At 41.1% G+C, this 18,238-nt stretch overlaps 3 protein-coding genes across 4 annotated transcripts; 2 read left to right on the plus strand and 1 right to left on the minus strand.

Annotated features, from left to right (window-relative positions):
- Positions 1-138: 138 nt before the first annotated feature.
- On the plus strand, positions 139-1,917 carry LOC117146905 (DALR anticodon-binding domain-containing protein 3). Its single transcript, XM_033313515.1, has 3 exons — positions 139-875; positions 1,005-1,320; positions 1,383-1,917. The coding sequence occupies exons 1-3, from the start codon at positions 139-141 to the stop codon at positions 1,668-1,670; spliced, it is 1,341 nt and encodes a 446-aa protein (XP_033169406.1). The 3' UTR covers positions 1,671-1,917.
- A 31-nt stretch (positions 1,918-1,948) lies between these two features.
- On the minus strand, positions 1,949-10,354 carry LOC117146903 (chondroitin sulfate synthase 1). 2 transcript variants are annotated; one of them, XM_033313512.1, is made up of 7 exons: positions 10,337-10,354; positions 9,706-9,897; positions 6,765-7,621; positions 6,508-6,648; positions 6,284-6,449; positions 3,762-4,175; positions 2,649-3,658 (listed from the first exon to the last, which is right to left on the minus strand). In XM_033313512.1, exons 3-7 carry the CDS (start codon positions 7,527-7,529, stop codon positions 2,649-2,651), a joined length of 2,496 nt encoding a protein of 831 aa, XP_033169403.1. In that variant the 5' UTR covers positions 7,530-7,621; positions 9,706-9,897; positions 10,337-10,354. The 2 variants fall into 2 exon arrangements, with proteins under 2 accessions (XP_033169404.1, XP_033169403.1); XM_033313513.1 differs by lacking the exon at positions 10,337-10,354 and having other exon boundaries at positions 1,949-3,658; positions 9,706-10,330.
- On the plus strand, positions 4,315-6,093 carry LOC117146904 (alkaline phosphatase, tissue-nonspecific isozyme). Its single transcript, XM_033313514.1, has 2 exons — positions 4,315-5,692; positions 5,757-6,093. The coding sequence occupies exons 1-2, from the start codon at positions 4,456-4,458 to the stop codon at positions 5,960-5,962; spliced, it is 1,443 nt and encodes a 480-aa protein (XP_033169405.1). The 5' UTR covers positions 4,315-4,455; the 3' UTR covers positions 5,963-6,093.
- Positions 10,355-18,238: the final 7,884 nt, after the last annotated feature.

Here is an 18,238-nt window from a genome sequence, read left to right on the forward strand (position 1 = left end):
TTCAACGGAATTTAAATTGTTATATTTCGCGCTAATCTGTAAAACTATTTATCGGCGAAGAGAAGATTTGCGCGTGTCGGCATTCAGAAGATTTGCGTTTGACGGCAGTCAGAAGAAGTTGATTTTATTCAGTGAAAAATGAATTGTTATCCAATGGTGCAGTTTGGCCAGAAGCTAATCGAGTTTTTGACCCAGCCGGAGAAGACGGATGAGTCTGGCGGCGACGCTGCGGCTCCGTTGCCTTTGAAGAATTTCGGCAAGTTGATCCGTTACAACAACGATGAATTGACCGAGCAGGGTGACTTGACTGTGGCGGCAATTCCGCGTTACTGGCAAAAATATTTAAAGATGCAGGGTCTGAAGCTGCGCATCGATGGCGACGAATTGCTCCCCACCGAGGTGGAGCGCCAGGAGTTGATCGAGCAGTCTCGCATGTGGCGTTTTCCGCTCGTCGAAGTCACTGTGCTGAACAAGGAACGCTACTCTCTGCGTTTCCAGCGCCATCCGATTATTGCACACGTGCTTAAATCTGTGCTCACGCTGCGCGGCGATTACGGCCGGTCGGCAAAAAACAACCATTCGCGCACCATATGCTTGCAGTTGCAAGCCGATGCCGGAGCCGTCGATGGCGGGCAGGACTTGCGCCATTATCGCGTGCAGCAACTATACAAGATACTGCTGCGCCTGGTTGACTACTCGTCTTGGCGCCTTGTGGAGCCGAATGACCGCCAGAAGGACACCATCTGTGTGACTGTCGAACTGGAGAAATGCTGCAAGCGCGAGAAGCCCGTGGGACATGTGTGCCTCACAAGCGGTCCTGTTTTGGAGCCCATGAATATGGGCGCCACCTTTATGACTGTTAACGAGTACTTAGAGTAAGTACATACATATGTATGTACTATATCAGTACATGTTTCGACAAGCTCTTTTTCCAAGTTAACCTAAAAACTCATATGTTTGCATCTCTTTCTTTTTCGTGCACGTATTCTGCTCCTTCAATGTAGGCTGCGCCGCAAGCATATGGAGCTGATGGCCACGCAACGGTCCGGAATGTGTCCGGTAGGAATGAGCAGCCTTGAGACGCTGACGAAGCGTCTTGGAGCCGCTGCCGTGATTGTGGATCTCTTTGTGGTGCGCCACTCCAGCGCCGTGCGTATGGTGCGCTTTGGAATGGGAATTTGCAAGGGTGCTTCGTACATCTTGTACAATTCGGCACGTATGGAGACGCTGCTGCGCAAATTTCATCATGAGGTTAGCACTGGTGCCTATGAGAGACTGCCACTGCTGGATGAGATCGATTTTAGCGTTCTAGAGGATGGTGTATGTGATTTTTGTTTGCTGTCTGTTGTCATTTTATGATTTTCTATGTCCTTTATGCGCAGGTTGACTGGGAGTTGATTTATGGCTACCTCCTTACCTTTCCGGAGCTAATGGAGTCCACAATGGAACAATTGGACCAGGGTAATTGCGGTGTCCATCTGCTTGTGCACTTCGTTGAGAACCTGGCTGCCGCCTTCAGTCGCTTTTATTATCGTAAGAAGGTCCTTCTTCAGAAGCGCGATGAACTTATGCCGATCCTGTACGCCAGGATCTACCTGATCAAGGCGGTGAGACAGGTCATGAATACGGCTCTGGCCGTCCTGGGCATAGAACCGGTGGACTACGTATAAAGATATGTTGAGCATATCTTCTATACGCAAAAACACAAAAACAAGAGGCTGATGCGAAACCGTACCAAAACCGAAAGCTGTCTCAACAGTGGGCGGTAATAATATAATAATAATATAATAATGACATGTGATCTTTAAAATGAACATACAATTCTCATATAACATAGTTACATTTCTCATTTTATAAAATAATAATCAAAATATTGCAGTATTTACTTGTATACAAAACGCTGAAACGTTGAATAAAAAAGACTTGGTTTTTGTATGAATACAAAAGCTCATTTTGTACAATCGAATCGTTTATTATTGAAAGAAGTATCGACACTACGATTATCATTGAAATGCGATTTTGTTTAAACACTTAATAATGCTACATTTTAAGAACAGGAATCATCGCGCATACATGGCTACATCTTAATGTATGAATGTCCTAGCTATCTAGAGTTGAAAACCCAACCGAAACGTATTTCTAAAATGTTTCAATGTATGTATATAAAAAAATTGATTATTTCGAAGGGACTAACAACCATTAAAATACTTTTTATTTCCTAACAATTATCTATACAATTCGAATTTACATTGGAACAATTTTAAATGGTTTCAGCGACTTTGGTTAGAACACAATAATGTTAATGATACATAATAATGATTTTTGGTAACTAAATGTAATCGCCATAAATGTTCCGTTTTACTCTTATCTACATTTAATTTGTTTTTAGCATACAAAATCTATTTTCGTTTCATTTTAAAACTAAATGGTATGTACCAGGTCATGAAAATGTCCACATATGTATATATTGTATTAACCTATCCTATCAATTTACAGTTGTTTCACCCATTTCATCATTATTGACCTTACATGTACATGGACTTAGCATCAGGGACTTACCAATTATTTTGGCATGTAGGAAACATTTAGCATAATACTATGTGGCAGGAGCGCTGGCGGGGATCACTGGATCTGGATGGGATCGATCATCACCTGGCCTGCTGCTGCTGCTGCTGTTGCTTTTGCCGATTGAAATCGGCGGCAAACTGGACATTTTCGGGACTGCTGTGGAAGAGCTGCTCCATTAGCCGCGTGCTGCCCAGGGAGTTGGCCTTGGTGCCCAGGCACATGTTGTACTGCGGCGCATCCAGCTGCACGTCGCAGCTGATGTCATGGTAGATGTGCACCAGCGTGGGATCCGGTGCACGGAAGACACTCAATCTGCGCCACTGCTCAGCGGCCTCGTTGTAGTCCATGGCCAGTTCGGCGGTGTTGGCCAGGAAGCCCCGTTGCCTGGTGCCCACGCGCACGATCTTCTCCAGGAACTTGACGTCCTCCAGGCCCCAGCCGGTGATGTCCTTGTCGAATCCGTTGATATCCTCATCGAGTATGTCCGACTTGTAGATGGCACAGATGCCGAACCCAAATTGCCGGAAATAGCCACGTTCGTCGTCGATCCTGGGCGTTTCTCCCTCGTCCTCGGATCCCCCAGCATCACCGCTCCTCCTCTGCGGATCATACTGACTGAAGACGATGGGCAGGTAAACCTGTTTGCCCCGCTGCGTGTGCATCCTCACGCGCTGCAGCGTCTCCACCTCGAAGACCATATCCACGTCGATAAACAGAATGATGTCCTCCTGACGAATGTACGAGGATCTGGCGGCCACGTCCAGGGCAACGCCACGGGAGAAGGCGCTGCTTCTTTGAATCCAGTTCACCTGCTGGTAGACATGCCGGGCGTGCAGATCATGGAGCAGCTGCAGGTGATCGCCCAGCTCGTCCGGCGACCCAAAGATCACCACCAGGAGGTCGCAGTGCTGTTCGCCACGCACGCAGACGCGCTCGTATGTGCGCAGGAAGCGCTCGAATGTACCCAGACGACCGGCGATGGGCAGGACGAACACGATCTTGTCCTGCGTCGGTGACAGCAGTCCACTGGGCATCGTGAAGTGGCTGCTCAAGCGGGCCATTCCGTTCTGGAACAGGCTGCCCAGGAGACCTGTCGTCGAGAAAGGGCAGTTACAATAACCATGTAAGTTATCTCTCCAAGCTGTTACTGCCCCACATGGGTATACATATTTGAAATAGAATATAATACTCACTTTGCTGCAGGGTGACATTGTAGAAGTCCTCGTCCACCTCCTTGACAAAGATGCCCGTAAAGGCGCGCTGAACGTAGAGATGCCTTCGCACCGGGACTGTCATCTTCTTGCCCCGGTACTTCTTGTAGATGAGCAGCAGATCGAGGATCATGTCCTGGCCGTGGAGGGCGTCCAGTCGATGGTATCCGTAGAGCAGTTCCCGGAACTCGATGACGCGACCCCGCTGCCTGGAATAGTTGTTGATGTTCTCCATCACCTCGGTGATGGCATCCTCCAGTCCCTCGCGCATCGCCGAGTCGATCTTCTGCTTGGGATTGGCGGAACTGGCCGAGTACAGGCTGCGGGCAATGAAGGACCAGTCCAGGAGGTCGTCGGTGCTTGCTGGCACGAATTTATTCAGTTCCGGACTGATTCCTGTGGATGAAAGTGAAGAGAATGGATTAGTGGACGGAGTCTCTGACTTATGAAGGCAATCTACGTGTTATGCATATCATTCACTTGGAACTGGGCCAATGCAAATGTGCTCTAATGGAAACACGCCCCACCAGGTGGTGCTTGTTAATTTTCCGGTGGATTGGCTTGATACTCCATACTCCCCAACGGAGTTGGCCTTTAAAACGAACGTCTGGCGGCGGCGACAGTCAGATCGGATTCGGTTTTCCCCGGCCAAAAATCCCGAAAATCCGGAGTCAAGATGTTGCTCCAATTGAGGCAATTGCCGATCCTGTTCCTGCTCCACCCCATCCTTGCGCTATCCGTTCCCATGGTGGATCAAGTGCAGCGGGCGGAGGAGCTGCTATCGTCGCATTGGTTAAGCCAGGCGCAGACTCAGTTGCGCGAACGTCTGGCCAGAACCAAGGACTCCATCGCCGACGTCCGACAGGCCAAGAATGTGGTGATGCTCCTGGGCGATGGACTGTCCATCACCACATTAACGGCCGCCCGCATTCTGAAGGGGCAACGGCGCGGAGGACGCGGTGAGGAGGCACAGTTGGCCGTGGAACGATTCCCCTTTACCGGACTGAGCAAGACGTACTGCATCGACGAGCAGACACCGGACTCCGCCTGCACGGCCACCGCCTATTTCGGCGGTGTGAAGACGCACAGCGGCACAGTGGGTCAGAGTGGCAGTGGTGAGCGCGTGGACTCCGTACTCCAGTGGGCACAGCGAGCGGGCAAGGCCACGGGAGTGGTGACCACCACCCGTTTGACGGACGCCAGTCCGGCGGGTGCCTACGCCCATGTGAGCAGGCGCGGCGAGGAGCTGGAGATTGCGCGACAGCTGGTGGAGGAGGAGCCGGGACGGAATCTTAATGTCATCCTGGGCGGTGGTCTGGGCAAATTTGCCGATGAGCGACGGGATGGCAAGGATCTGCTGGCTCAGTGGCGTGAATCGAATCCCAATGGCTGCTTCGCGCGATCCCTGAAGGAGCTGAGGAACTGCAGCGATGCTACCGGTACACTGCTGGGTCTCTTCAGCGACAGCCACATGTCCTATCACCTGGCCGCCAGCAAGGAGCTGCCGCGACTCTGCGACATGGCAGCGGCGGCCATTGAAAAACTGGAGAGAAAGTCGCAGGAGGATGGAAATGGTTACTTCGTGTTCATTGAGGGCGGACGGATTGATCATGGACACCATGAAACCCGGGTGGGCTACGCCCTCGATGAGATGCTCGAGTTCGATGCGGCTGTGGAGACGGTGATCCAGATGACCGATCCGCGCGATACTCTGGTGGTGGTCACCGCCGATCATTCGCACACGCTCAGCATGTCGGGATACGCGAAGCGGGGCACACCCATCCTGGGCATGGGTGCACAGCAGCGGGATGTGAACGGGGTGCCATACAGCACCCTCAACTATGCCATCGGCAAGTGGCAGAGCCTGGACAAGGATGGACGGCGGGAGAGTCCCAGCAAGACCCTGAGTCCCAGTGAGTGATCTCGATGGTTCCGGTTGTAGTTGCTCCAAATAACCCGTTTTTAATCCCTGACCAGCATCCTACACGCCCAGCTATATTCATGGAAGGAAGGGCGTGCATTCTGGCGAGGATGTGGTCGTATTTGCAATGGGCCCGCAATCCCATATGTTCGGTGGCGTCATGGAGCAGAATCTGCTGCCCCATCTCATGGGTTATGCCGCTTGTCTGGGCAATAGCGTCACTCTCTGCAACCAGGACACGGATGCGGATTTGACTGCCTGATTTTTCAAAGTTTTTCGGATAAATTTTCGTTTTCTGTTCTTCTAAATAAATGATCTTGCATGCCTTACCCTGTATCTATGTATCTTTTTAACTACCTAACTTAGTATCTTTCTATCTACCTTATGTATCTTTCTACATATGTATCTCTTTGGCTATGCATCTAGCTAAGTATCTTTAATTTGTACAACCCACCCAATATATTGTGATCCTGGAAGTGCCTCTTACCTTGTATCTGCTTATCTTCGAAACTTTCTAACTTAGTATCTTTCTATCTACTTTATGTATCTTTTTATATATGTATCTTTAAGTTGTGCCACCCACCTAATATGTTGTGATCCTGGAAGTGCCTCTTGGTGGAATCGCTTTCCGGTGACACACTGGGCATCATGTAGGTGCTCTCGTCCGGCACCTCCAGGTATTTGGCCATCCGCTTGATATCCCGATGCAGCAGCAGCGACTCCTGGCGCATCTCCTCCGCTTTCAAACCCTGTTATATGTATTCAGTAGTATCCTCTTATATGTTTGCGTTTACAGTGATGACCCACCTGGACATAGGAGTGCAGGCGGTACATGAGCGGCGCCTGTTTGATGGGATGCAGGGTGATGGCGTTGTGGATCTCCTTACGCTTCAGTTTGCCCGTGTACGCATTTCGGCCACTGGAGTTGTGCCGCAAGATGTACTGCATCTGGATTTTTGGGAAAAAGAAGCGTTTCATTTAAAGGCGAGTATTTTAGAGTTCAAAGAATTCTAACAATGGATCTAATTGGCTGTTCTTTGAGTCCAACTATTGGGATTGCCCACCTCGTAGTTCCAAGTGCACGGTATGCCGGCGAACTTCTGGACACACCGCCCCACCTCGACGTCCTCGTGCGTGCTGTAGAGGTTCTTCAGGCAGCTGGGTATGTGTGGCGCCACGCGGCGCAGAGTCTCGCTGCTGAGGATCACACCCGGTCCGCCCATGCAGAAGTTCTCGTCGAACTCCAGGGAGAGCAGGCCGAACTCCTCGCTGTTGCCCTTGCCCGCCTGGCCGATGAACTGCGGCTTGGAGCTGTCGATGGAGCGCAGGAAGCGCTCCAGCTTGTCCGGCTCCATGTAGACATCGTCGTCCGCCCGGATGAACCACTCGAAGCGGTCGATGTAGTGCTCGTACATGTAGTACAGCATCATGAAGGACTTCTTCTGCGGCGGATAGCGATCGTCCACGTTCTTCAGCCCCACCACGGGCAGGTCATCCGAGTAGCTGCCCTCCGAGCTGAAGAAGGCCATCCGGCCGGGCACCTCCTTGCCCCACGTATCGTACACCGCCCGCGCTCTGCCCTCCAGGAAGCTCTTCGCCGTCATCACGCCCACAAAGACCAGATTCCGCTGCGAGTTCTGTATGGTGTCCTCCTCCCGCAGCCCAATGATATCCGCCGGCGTCTTGAGATTCGTCGGGCGCAGGCTGCACCGCTTCACGATCTCCAGGGCCAGGTAGTTCTTCAGCATGGTGCCGATGCAGAGGCCCAGGGCGATGCCAAAGAAGCCGATGATCAGCGTCTTCCGCTTCGTCATCTTGTGCTGCAGCATCCTGTATAGAGTATATGTATAGCCCCGCTAATCCGAATCCAATTCCAAGTGCAATGGCATTGGTGTTCAGTGGGCGCTGCTCATGGGGATTCCTGTGCGCGGAAACGAGAAAAGGGGAGCGATCTATAAATTAATGGCTCGTGCCAGCAGCCGGAAATATTACGCATACGTCATGTATGCCTGCGCTGGGAAAAATATTATATAATAGTATATATTAAAATAAACATAAAATTTGAACAGGAATTTGTATTAAGGAATTATGTAGTTAAAAAACAAGTTTGCAATTTTCTTAATTTATTTATAAATTATTATTTGTATGAAAAACAATACGTTTCTCATTGTGTATTCCCTCGAATAGAAGTTATTCAATAAGTTTGAAAATCAATCTGCCGAACAGGTAAGCCCTAAAATTTTATAGTTTCTCTCATTTTGTTTAAACAATACATATCAATACAATCAGCTATATTCTCAGGAATCCGATTTAGTGTAAATAGCTAAAAGTCGAATTCATTTACACTCGCTGCGTGAGTGAAATGGAAATGGAATGGGAATTGAAAATGGAAATTTGACGTTGGAGTGGCTCCGCAAACATTGCGGCATTTCCCTGGAATTGTTTTCCATTAGCCTCGGATGCACCACCGGTGTCCGATGTGCCCCACTTCATTGCCCCCGGCGTCGATCTTCGCGAGACGCGGACACTTGAGCCGAGATTGAGATGCAAGATGGGAGATGTGCCGTGTATAATCTAGATCTATTTATAAATTGAGATGACTGCGTGGGCGAGCTGGGCAAATGGCACTTGGCACAATTGTAGAACCGCCTGTCCGGGAACCTTGCTTCGGTAGCTTCGAAAAGTCGCCTCCAGTGCGTCGGCCACATCGTCTTGGATATAGTAAATATGTGCGTAGCCGAGTGCTAATTAAATAAACAAACAGCTTGGGAAACTATTTGGTTAACAAATCAAAGGCAGGCGAAAACGAAAATGGGAGCACACACATTGGAAATAAACAGGAGGCAGTGCCTCTGCTTATAATGGCTTTTAGTTGAACAGCAAAAAATCGTAGATAGTCTTTGTATCTCATCGTTAATAACTCATTTTATGAAAGTAGAAAATATCTTAGAATTTTTCAAACTCTCGTAAAACTTGTGTGCTTTTCTAATGTTTTAAAAAGGATGTTTTCTAATGTTTTAAAAAGGAAAAGGTACAAGGACTCTTAACACATTTCTCGCAGTGTAGCTTAGACGCACAAGCGTTCTGCTCGCCAGCTGACCTTCTCGCCATCCACTGAGTCACCTGTACAGGTGAGACCTGGGCGCACCTTTGGTTAGCTGCTTATGCAACTTTCGGCCTCTGCGATCTTAACTTAACTTTTATTTTCTATGGCCGCACCATAGATAAGGCACTGCTTTAAAACGAGTGCTTTGACTTATTGTATATATAGGTAGGTACGTATATTTTTTGTTTGAATATTATTTCTTATCTGCCTGAGAGTAATCAGCTGCGCCGGTGGAAGGGTATGAGAATCCAGGCGGGCTCGCAGAATTCGTTTAATGAACTTTTTAATGCCCAAGTGTTCGGTTTGAGTCTCGTTTCGGATTCTCGGACCTTGACAGCAAATTGCCGAGATTTTAAACAAGTCTGGGTTGTTGCCCATTTCCATTTTCGCCGGGGGACAGCGGCGAGATTTCTCGGATTTGATTGTACTTCTGTTCTATTTTTAATATATGTACTTTTTTTTGACCAGCAAGAAAGAAATATTTTTTAAAGGCCCACATGGTGAACATTGGTAGTCCTAATGGACACATATACGATTTTGATAGGGCACATTTTTTATACATATTTTTTAATCGGATTAAGCAGATATCGTCATGAGTTTCTTGCAAGCTGCGGTGATTCAATAATTTTTCCAGACCAAAGATTAAAGTTGTGGTATATATATTCCAAGTAATTTGGCTAACATTTTTTTTGGATTCACAAGAAAATCACATACCATTTTTTATTATATATTAGGGTTTCATGAAAGATGTAATAGTAACTGTGAAAGATTTTCAATAAAGATACATATACTTAAGATACAAACTAAACCATCTTGGATTGATTTGCTAAGCACGTTGGGTGTTCGTATGGACATGCCTCAGCTATTGGCCTTAATTGAACTGCCGAGCAGCAACTCACCTGTTCCAAGTGATCCGATCAGGTTGCCGTCGAATGCTGGGTCAGCACTTTTGCCGCCTTTTTTTGCCGGTTTAACTGGGTTCTTGCTGACAATTCGCATCTATCGGATGATCGGGGAGTATGACGAGTAGATACATATGCATGTACGTCAGTGGAGTGGGAGTATCCCAATTGCGAAGTGGAGGATCTTGACTAGGGGTACGCAATTGTTGAGAGATTATACTCCCATACAGACACACACACACACACACTCAGTGGCTCACACACAGATACTCGGGCACGCACACAGCGACAATTCGGCGAGCAGACAACAACACAACACGCTGTTTTAATTATTATTAGCCCTCGTTGTTGTTGTCACTGCCTATTTGCTTTTTTTTTCGCTGGTTACGACGATAAGTTCGCAAAGGTCGTTTCACGAAAAAAAGTAACACACACCAGCCAACACGCACAGAAAATAATTAAGCCAACTTCGTAATGTGCAATTTCACTTTTTTCCTTCGCAGCGGCGAATTAAATTATTTAACAAACTGTTGCGTTTTCGGTTTTTTTTTATGTCTGCCAATAAATATCTTAACAGCGACCACCGATAGAAGCGCCGAAAAACGTTGAGCGCCTTGCAAGAACTAACCAATCCATCCGAGAAGTAGTCGCACCGCCGTCGACGAACTGCGTCGGAATCGGAATCGGATCGGTCGACCGAACGCGGCCACCTTTGCGAAAGTATCTCTCAGATACTTTTCTGCTCTCTCCCTCTCCCTCTCCCTCTCTCTCTCTCTCTCTCTCTTTCTGCGCTGCGTCAGAGATGCGTCGGTGATCGCTGTTGAACCATCACTGCTATATCCACCTTATTGTATCCACCTTTCTTGAAGTATAGTTATAAAATAGTTACGTACTTAGTAACCTAGCAAGTAACTTATAGATATTTTCCACAAGCGGTTATACTTCAAATAATTGGTTAGATATACTAGGATAACATATGAAAAAATTAATATAAAGAATTCTTATGGGTAAGAAATTTGTAGAATTCGTTTTACTTTCGATTTATGATGCAAATTTGAAAATAAGAATATGATCATTTGATATCATATCATATGAATATGATAATATGATTTATTTTGTAAACATGCTTCATACAAAAACAAACTAAGTTACAAATTTAAAAAACAAACGGAATATTCAGAAATGAAAGTAGTAAATTGAGCGAGAGAACAGCTTTCTGGTTTGTTTTTGGTTGGCCACCGGCGGTTTCTCTCAGTGCGTATCTTTGCTTTTCGGAGAGACGGCTGTATCTGTATCTGTATCTGATAGCAGAATGTTGAGTGGCCTGCTCATCGCACCGCCTGCTATTTGTCTGCTTGGTAATTCTTTTTTTTCTGGCTCATGGCAACATGTGGCCCGAAATCACCCGCTTCGTTACTCCGTTTTATAGTTCGCAGAATTCGATTCCACTGAATCTTTTGCCAAAAAATGAGCATTAAATACGTACAAGATTTGCGAGGTTGAAATTAATTGAAAATAAGTAAGCTAGATATTTTCTCTAAGCTTATTATATAGTAAGATACAAATTTTTCAAATTGATCTGCAAATCTTAGTATTCATTTTAGACATTCGATGGCGCCACTTGGTAAATGCGCCATCTCTCTAACTGATGATAAACGTAAATTGTAGTTTTATAAATATCCGCCTGCTGGCGCATTTGTGCCACGTCAAATATAACAAGAAAATATACATTTGCATGTAAATAAGACTGTAATGTATAGTTATTTCTTATCTACATTTAAGCTAGTGTATCTAAATTTTTCATACTTTTGCATACGTTATAAATTAATAATTCTTTAGATACTAATCCTACATATATTTTTATAATAAAATTGACATTGAATTTTCAAGGCAGTACAAAATTGTTAATAAGTAGTTATTAGGTAATGAATTTACCAGCGTTTTAAGCTTGAAACCTCCTTGAGAAATTAATTCGCTTGGTCATCAGATGGAAGGATATCACGTAACCCGTTGAAGGTTCCACCCTTCGAGTTTCTAACCTGGAAAAGCCCCCTCCGAAAAAGCGATCAATCATGATTGAATTCGCTGAGCAATCACTGGCTAATGCTGGATATAAAAAATGGGAATTGCGAAACAAATGCGTTCCAGCTAAACTGACAGCGGCGAATAAAATTAACCATGCTAATGGCAGGCGAGTATTCATGGGGTTAATATGTGGATATGTTATGTTGTGTTGTGCCTCGTGTAAATTACAAGTAACACTATAAATTTTTGCATTTCTAGGTGCTCAATTTTGTTGTTTTTTTTTTTTTTTTCTTTTTTTTTTTTTTTTTGCTGCATTCAACATTTGCTTAATGCCATCATAAATTTTGTGCTCGCATCCGATGGCAATAAATACATTAGCAATACTTCAAGTCTGAAATACGAAAATGCGGGGGCGAGGGCGGCTCATTGAATTTCAAAATGATGCTAAAGTGAGAAAAGCTTTCAATTGAATTTAATGCGAAAAGTTGATATGCAAATGCAACGCGATCGGTGCGATGTTGTTTGTTTACTTTATTTATTATTTATTTATTTATCTATCCATCTATTCCGCTGTCGTTTGGCTTGTACCAGTGCTACATTTATATATATATATATATCTCTATATATATTTTATCTTTAATAAATGGCAACATTTAGCGGCCTACAGTTTTGTTTTTATCGAATTTATCGCGACGACTTCTTCGCGTTTTGCCGATCAGCGAACCGGCTATTAAATGCCCATTAATCACTCACCTTCTCAACTTTTCGCCCCATCTCTTTCGCCGGCCCTCGTGCCCTCTCTTTCTACCTGGCGTTCTGGTGGATATTAACGATGAATTGCGATGAATTTCATTGACTGGACTATTTTTGAATTAGTTAAGTAGGTTTTTCCCCATTTATTTGCACCCATTAAATGGATTATGTCATTGGAATTTCTTAAGTTCTAATTAAGAGCATAAGTATTTTACTGTATCTAATTTTCAGTTATTTTTTGTTTGTTTTTTAATTGTCAGCTAGGGTTTCCCATATTGAAGAAAGGCTATTACATTTTATTTTAGCAGTAAAAGCATTCTCTACGATTTATCTTTGAATGATTTTTTAATGATTGGGATATCAGTTCAATTATTTATTTATATGTTTATTTATTTATTTTTACAGTGGGGCCACGAAATGTGGAACTCAGCGGCGGCTGCTTCTGTTGTTGATTTGCCACCGTGTGTTGTCCATCGTCCATCGTCCATCGTCCCCTGCCCCCCAAACCACCCACTCCACCAGATGTGCCCCACCAAGTTGCCACTTTTGCTTGTTGTTTGATTAAATTGTTTCAATTGTAAACGTTGCTCGCAATTTGTCAAGTCCAAGTGGCGTGTTTGTTTTGTTGTTGTTTGTGGCGCGTGGCGCGACTTCGAATTAAGAAAACAAAAAGCGCAAGATTGGAGCAGGGAGTTCAATGCTCGACCGTTGGAATACCCATTAAATTGGGTATGGAATAAAGTGCATATAAAGCTATACTCTTAAATTGAATGATTCCATACAGCACTTGCTACGCGATTTTTAAATGTTTTAAACTTATATATTCCCAAGGAAGTAAATATTATTAATAATATTAATTTTATTTATATTTATATTAATATTTAATTATAATAGATGTGTGGGTGTGCATGTCTTATACGCCCAATGGCGACAAAACAAACAGCGGGCTCAAATTTCCAATTCTTGTGCAGTTTGGGCTCCTTTTCAAAACTAATCACGACTAATGAAAGACAACAACAGCAACAACAGCTAGTAGCGGTGGCTTTTTGGGGTCGGCCACGCCCCCCAATATATTATATTCATACCGCCCCCGCAATCGGTTGATTGACAGAGCGCCTGGGCACGGCCAAAAAACAATCGAAGCCGCTTCAATCCGGACCCACCAGTGGAGCACTTATTGTCCAACTCGAAGTGGAAGTCGGCCCAGTTACATATATATATATATATATATATACATATATATATATTTGATATATACAAACTGTCCTCGTTTGGTCACCGGCGCTGTGCTGGCCATAATTTAAGCAAATGTCGTGCCAACGACAATGAAGTCGCCTCGGAAAGTCGGCGATCACGCTCCGAATTTCTGGCTTCGATCCATAAATACCGTGTAATGCTGTGACTTATAACAGCATTAAATGATCCTCCTAATCTCAACGAAAGTTAACAAGTAAACAATAACACAGTAGTTACAAATAGTATGATTTATTGTTAATATTAAACAGAGAGTTAAGTTCTTCGCTAAGCGAAGTTGCAGATTACCTTTCTGTTTTGCGTTGTTTTGCCCAGCACGACATTTGTTTTCTCGACTTGCGACCAAGTGACCCACCCAAAAACCACCCACCGAACCCACCGAGCCACTCACCTTTGAGCCACGCCCCAAGCCGCCCACAATGCTAATTGGAACATTTGTTAAATGGATATATATTGTTTTTACCTTCGATCGGGCTGCCCCTTTACAGTGGCAGTTTTTATACCCTTTACTCGTAGAATAAAAGGGTATACTAGACTCGTTGAAAGGTATTTATAAAGTGTATAAAGAAGTTGATTATTTTTCTTACAGTGCAGCTACTGAGTGGTAGGGTGGGACGAGTCGGAGTCTTGGGATCTAAGAAATCTAAGAAGCGCAGGATAAATGGAAGAAGTAAATTGAGTTAAAGGAGTTGCTGAAAAAGGACCACATATTTGAAAAATTCAAAACAGCAATCGTAAAAATTGCATTTTTCCAAAAATTATTGCCTTGATTTTCTGCAAAAAAAAAACAAGTTTTTGATCATAACTTTTGAAATAATGATCCAAATATTGAATGTTATGCCTTGTTGAGCTCGTAATTAAATTCCAAATCGAACTGTGTTTAAAAATTAAAATTCAAATTTTTAGCCATTTTTTGCAAATTTGGATGATGTTACCCCTTACAAAAAATGCGAAAATTTTGACAAAAATTAATTTTACCTAAGTCCCTCAAAGAGTAATATTTATAGTTAGTATTGGTAATTAGGAGTAAAATAAGGTAATTCTTTTAACTGCCTGACCATTTTAAGCCAAGTTATAGAGAAAAAACCAATTGTAAAAATTGCATTTTTCCAAAAATTATTCCCTTGATTTTCTGCAAAAAAAAAACAAGTTTTTGATCATAACTTTTGAAATAATGATCCAAATATTGAATGTTATGCCTTGTTGAGCTCGTAATTAAATTCCTAATCGAACTGTGTTCAAAAATTAAAATTCAATTTTTTCGCCATTTTTTTCAAATTTGGATGATGTTACCCCTTACAAAAAATGCGAAAATTTTGACAAAAATTAAGTTTTCCTAAGTCCGTCAAAAAGTAATATTTATAGTTAGTATTGTTAATTAGGAGTAAAATACGGCAATTCTTTTAACTGCCTGACCATATTTAGCCAAGTTATACAGAAAAAACCAATTGTAAAAACTGAATTTTTTTTCAAAAATTTTTCCCTTGATTTTCTGAAAAAAAAAAACAAGTTTTTGATCATAACTTTTGAAATAATGATCCAAATATTGAATGTTATGCCTTGTTGAGATCGTAATTAAATTCCTAATCGAACTGTGTTCAAAAATGAAAATTCAAATTTTTAGCCATTTTTTGCAAATTTGGATGATGTTACCCCTTACAAAAAATGCGAAAATTTTGACAAAAATTAAGTTTTCCTAAGTCCGTCAAAAAGTAATATTTATAGTTAGTATTGTTAATTAGGAGTAAAATACGGCAATTCTTTTAACTGCCTGACCATATTTAGCCAAGTTATACAGAAAAAACCAATTGTAAAAACTGAATTTTTTTCAAAAATTTTTCCCTTGATTTTCTGAAAAAAAAAAACAAGTTTTTGATCATAACTTTTGAAATAATGATCCAAATATTGAATGTTATGCCTTGTTGAGATCGTAATTAAATTCCTAATCGAACTGTGTTCAAAAATGAAAATTCAAATTTTTAGCCATTTTTTGCAAATTTGGATGATGTTACCCCTTACAAAAAATGCGAAAATTTTGACAAAAATTAATTTTACCTAAGTCCCTCAAAGAGTAATATTTATAGTTAGTATTGGTAATTAGGAGTAAAATAAGGTAATTCTTTTAAGTGCCTGACCATTTTAAGCCAAGTTATAGAGAAAAAACCAATTGTAAAAATTGCATTTTTCCAAAAATTATTCCCTTGATTTTCTGCAAAAAAAAAACAAGTTTTTGATCATAACTTTTGAAATAATGATCCAAATATTGAATGTTATGCCTTGTTGAGCTCGTAATTAAATTCCTAATCGAACTGTGTTCAAAAATTAAAATTCAATTTTTTCGCCATTTTTTTTCAAATTTGGATGATGTTACCCCTTACAAAAAATGCGAAAATTTTGACAAAAATTAAGTTTTCCTAAGTCCGTCAAAAAGTAATATTTATAGTTAGTATTGTTAATTAGGAGTAAAATACGGCAATTCTTTTAACTGCCTGACCATATTTAGCCAAGTTATACAGAAAAAACCAATTGTAAAAACTGAATTTTTTTCAAAAATTTTTCCCTTGATTTTCTGAAAAAAAAAAACAAGTTTTTGATCATAACTTTTGAAATAATGATCCAAATATTGAATGTTATGCCTTGTTGAGCTCGTAATTAAATTCCAAATCGAACTGTGTTTAAAAATTAAAATTCAAATTTTTAGCCATTTTTTGCAAATTTGGATGATGTTACCCCTTACAAAAAATGCGAAAATTTTGACAAAAATTAATTTTACCTAAGTCCCTCAAAGAGTAATATTTATAGTTAGTATTGGTAATTAGGAGTAAAATAAGGTAATTCTTTTAACTGCCTGACCATTTTAAGCCAAGTTATAGAGAAAAAACCAATTGTAAAAATTGCATTTTTCCAAAAATTATTCCCTTGATTTTCTGCAAAAAAAAAACAAGTTTTTGATCATAACTTTTGAAATAATGATCCAAATATTGAATGTTATGCCTTGTTGAGCTCGTAATTAAATTCCTAATCGAACTGTGTTCAAAAATTAAAATTCAATTTTTTCGCCATTTTTTTCAAATTTGGATGATGTTACCCCTTACAAAAAATGCGAAAATTTTGACAAAAATTAAGTTTTCCTAAGTCCGTCAAAAAGTAATATTTATAGTTAGTATTGTTAATTAGGAGTAAAATACGGCAATTCTTTTAACTGCCTGACCATATTTAGCCAAGTTATACAGAAAAAACCAATTGTAAAAACTGAATTTTTTTCAAAAATTTTTCCCTTGATTTTCTGAAAAAAAAAAACAAGTTTTTGATCATAACTTTTGAAATAATGATCCAAATATTGAATGTTATGCCTTGTTGAGATCGTAATTAAATTCCTAATCGAACTGTGTTCAAAAATGAAAATTCAAATTTTTAGCCATTTTTTGCAAATTTGGATGATGTTACCCCTTACAAAAAATGCGAAAATTTTGACAAAAATTAAGTTTTCCTAAGTCCGTCAAAAAGTAATATTTATAGTTAGTATTGTTAATTAGGAGTAAAATACGGCAATTCTTTTAACTGCCTGACCATATTTAGCCAAGTTATACAGAAAAAACCAATTGTAAAAACTGAATTTTTTTCAAAAATTTTTCCCTTGATTTTCTGAAAAAAAAAAACAAGTTTTTGATCATAACTTTTGAAATAATGATCCAAATATTGAATGTTATGCCTTGTTGAGATCGTAATTAAATTCCTAATCGAACTGTGTTCAAAAATGAAAATTCAAATTTTTAGCCATTTTTTGCAAATTTGGATGATGTTACCCCTTACAAAAAATGCGAAAATTTTGACAAAAATTAAGTTTTCCTAAGTCCGTCAAAAAGTAATATTTATAGTTAGTATTGTTAATTAGGAGTAAAATACGGCAATTCTTTTAACTGCCTGACCATATTTAGCCAAGTTATACAGAAAAAACCAATTGTAAAAACTGAATTTTTTTCAAAAATTTTTCCCTTGATTTTCTGAAAAAAAAAACAAGTTTTTGATCATAACTTTTGAAATAATGATCCAAATATTGAATGTTATGCCTTGTTGAGCTCGTAATTAAATTCCAAATCGAACTGTGTTAAAAATTAAAATTCAAATTTTTAGCCATTTTTTGCAAATTTGGATGATGTTACCCCTTACAAAAAATGCGAAAATTTTGACAAAAATTAATTTTACCTAAGTCCCTCAAAGAGTAATATTTATAGTTAGTATTGGTAATTAGGAGTAAAATAAGGTAATTCTTTTAACTGCCTGACCATTTTAAGCCAAGTTATAGAGAAAAAACCAATTGTAAAAATTGCATTTTTCCAAAAATTATTCCCTTGATTTTCTGCAAAAAAAAAAACAAGTTTTTGATCATAACTTTTGAAATAATGATCCAAATATTGAATGTTATGCCTTGTTGAGCTCGTAATTAAATTCCTAATCGAACTGTGTTCAAAAATTAAAATTCAATTTTTTCGCCATT

Source organism: Drosophila mauritiana, chromosome X (genome assembly GCF_004382145.1).
Source record: "Drosophila mauritiana strain mau12 chromosome X, ASM438214v1, whole genome shotgun sequence".
Lineage (NCBI taxonomy): Eukaryota > Metazoa > Arthropoda > Insecta > Diptera > Drosophilidae > Drosophila > Drosophila mauritiana.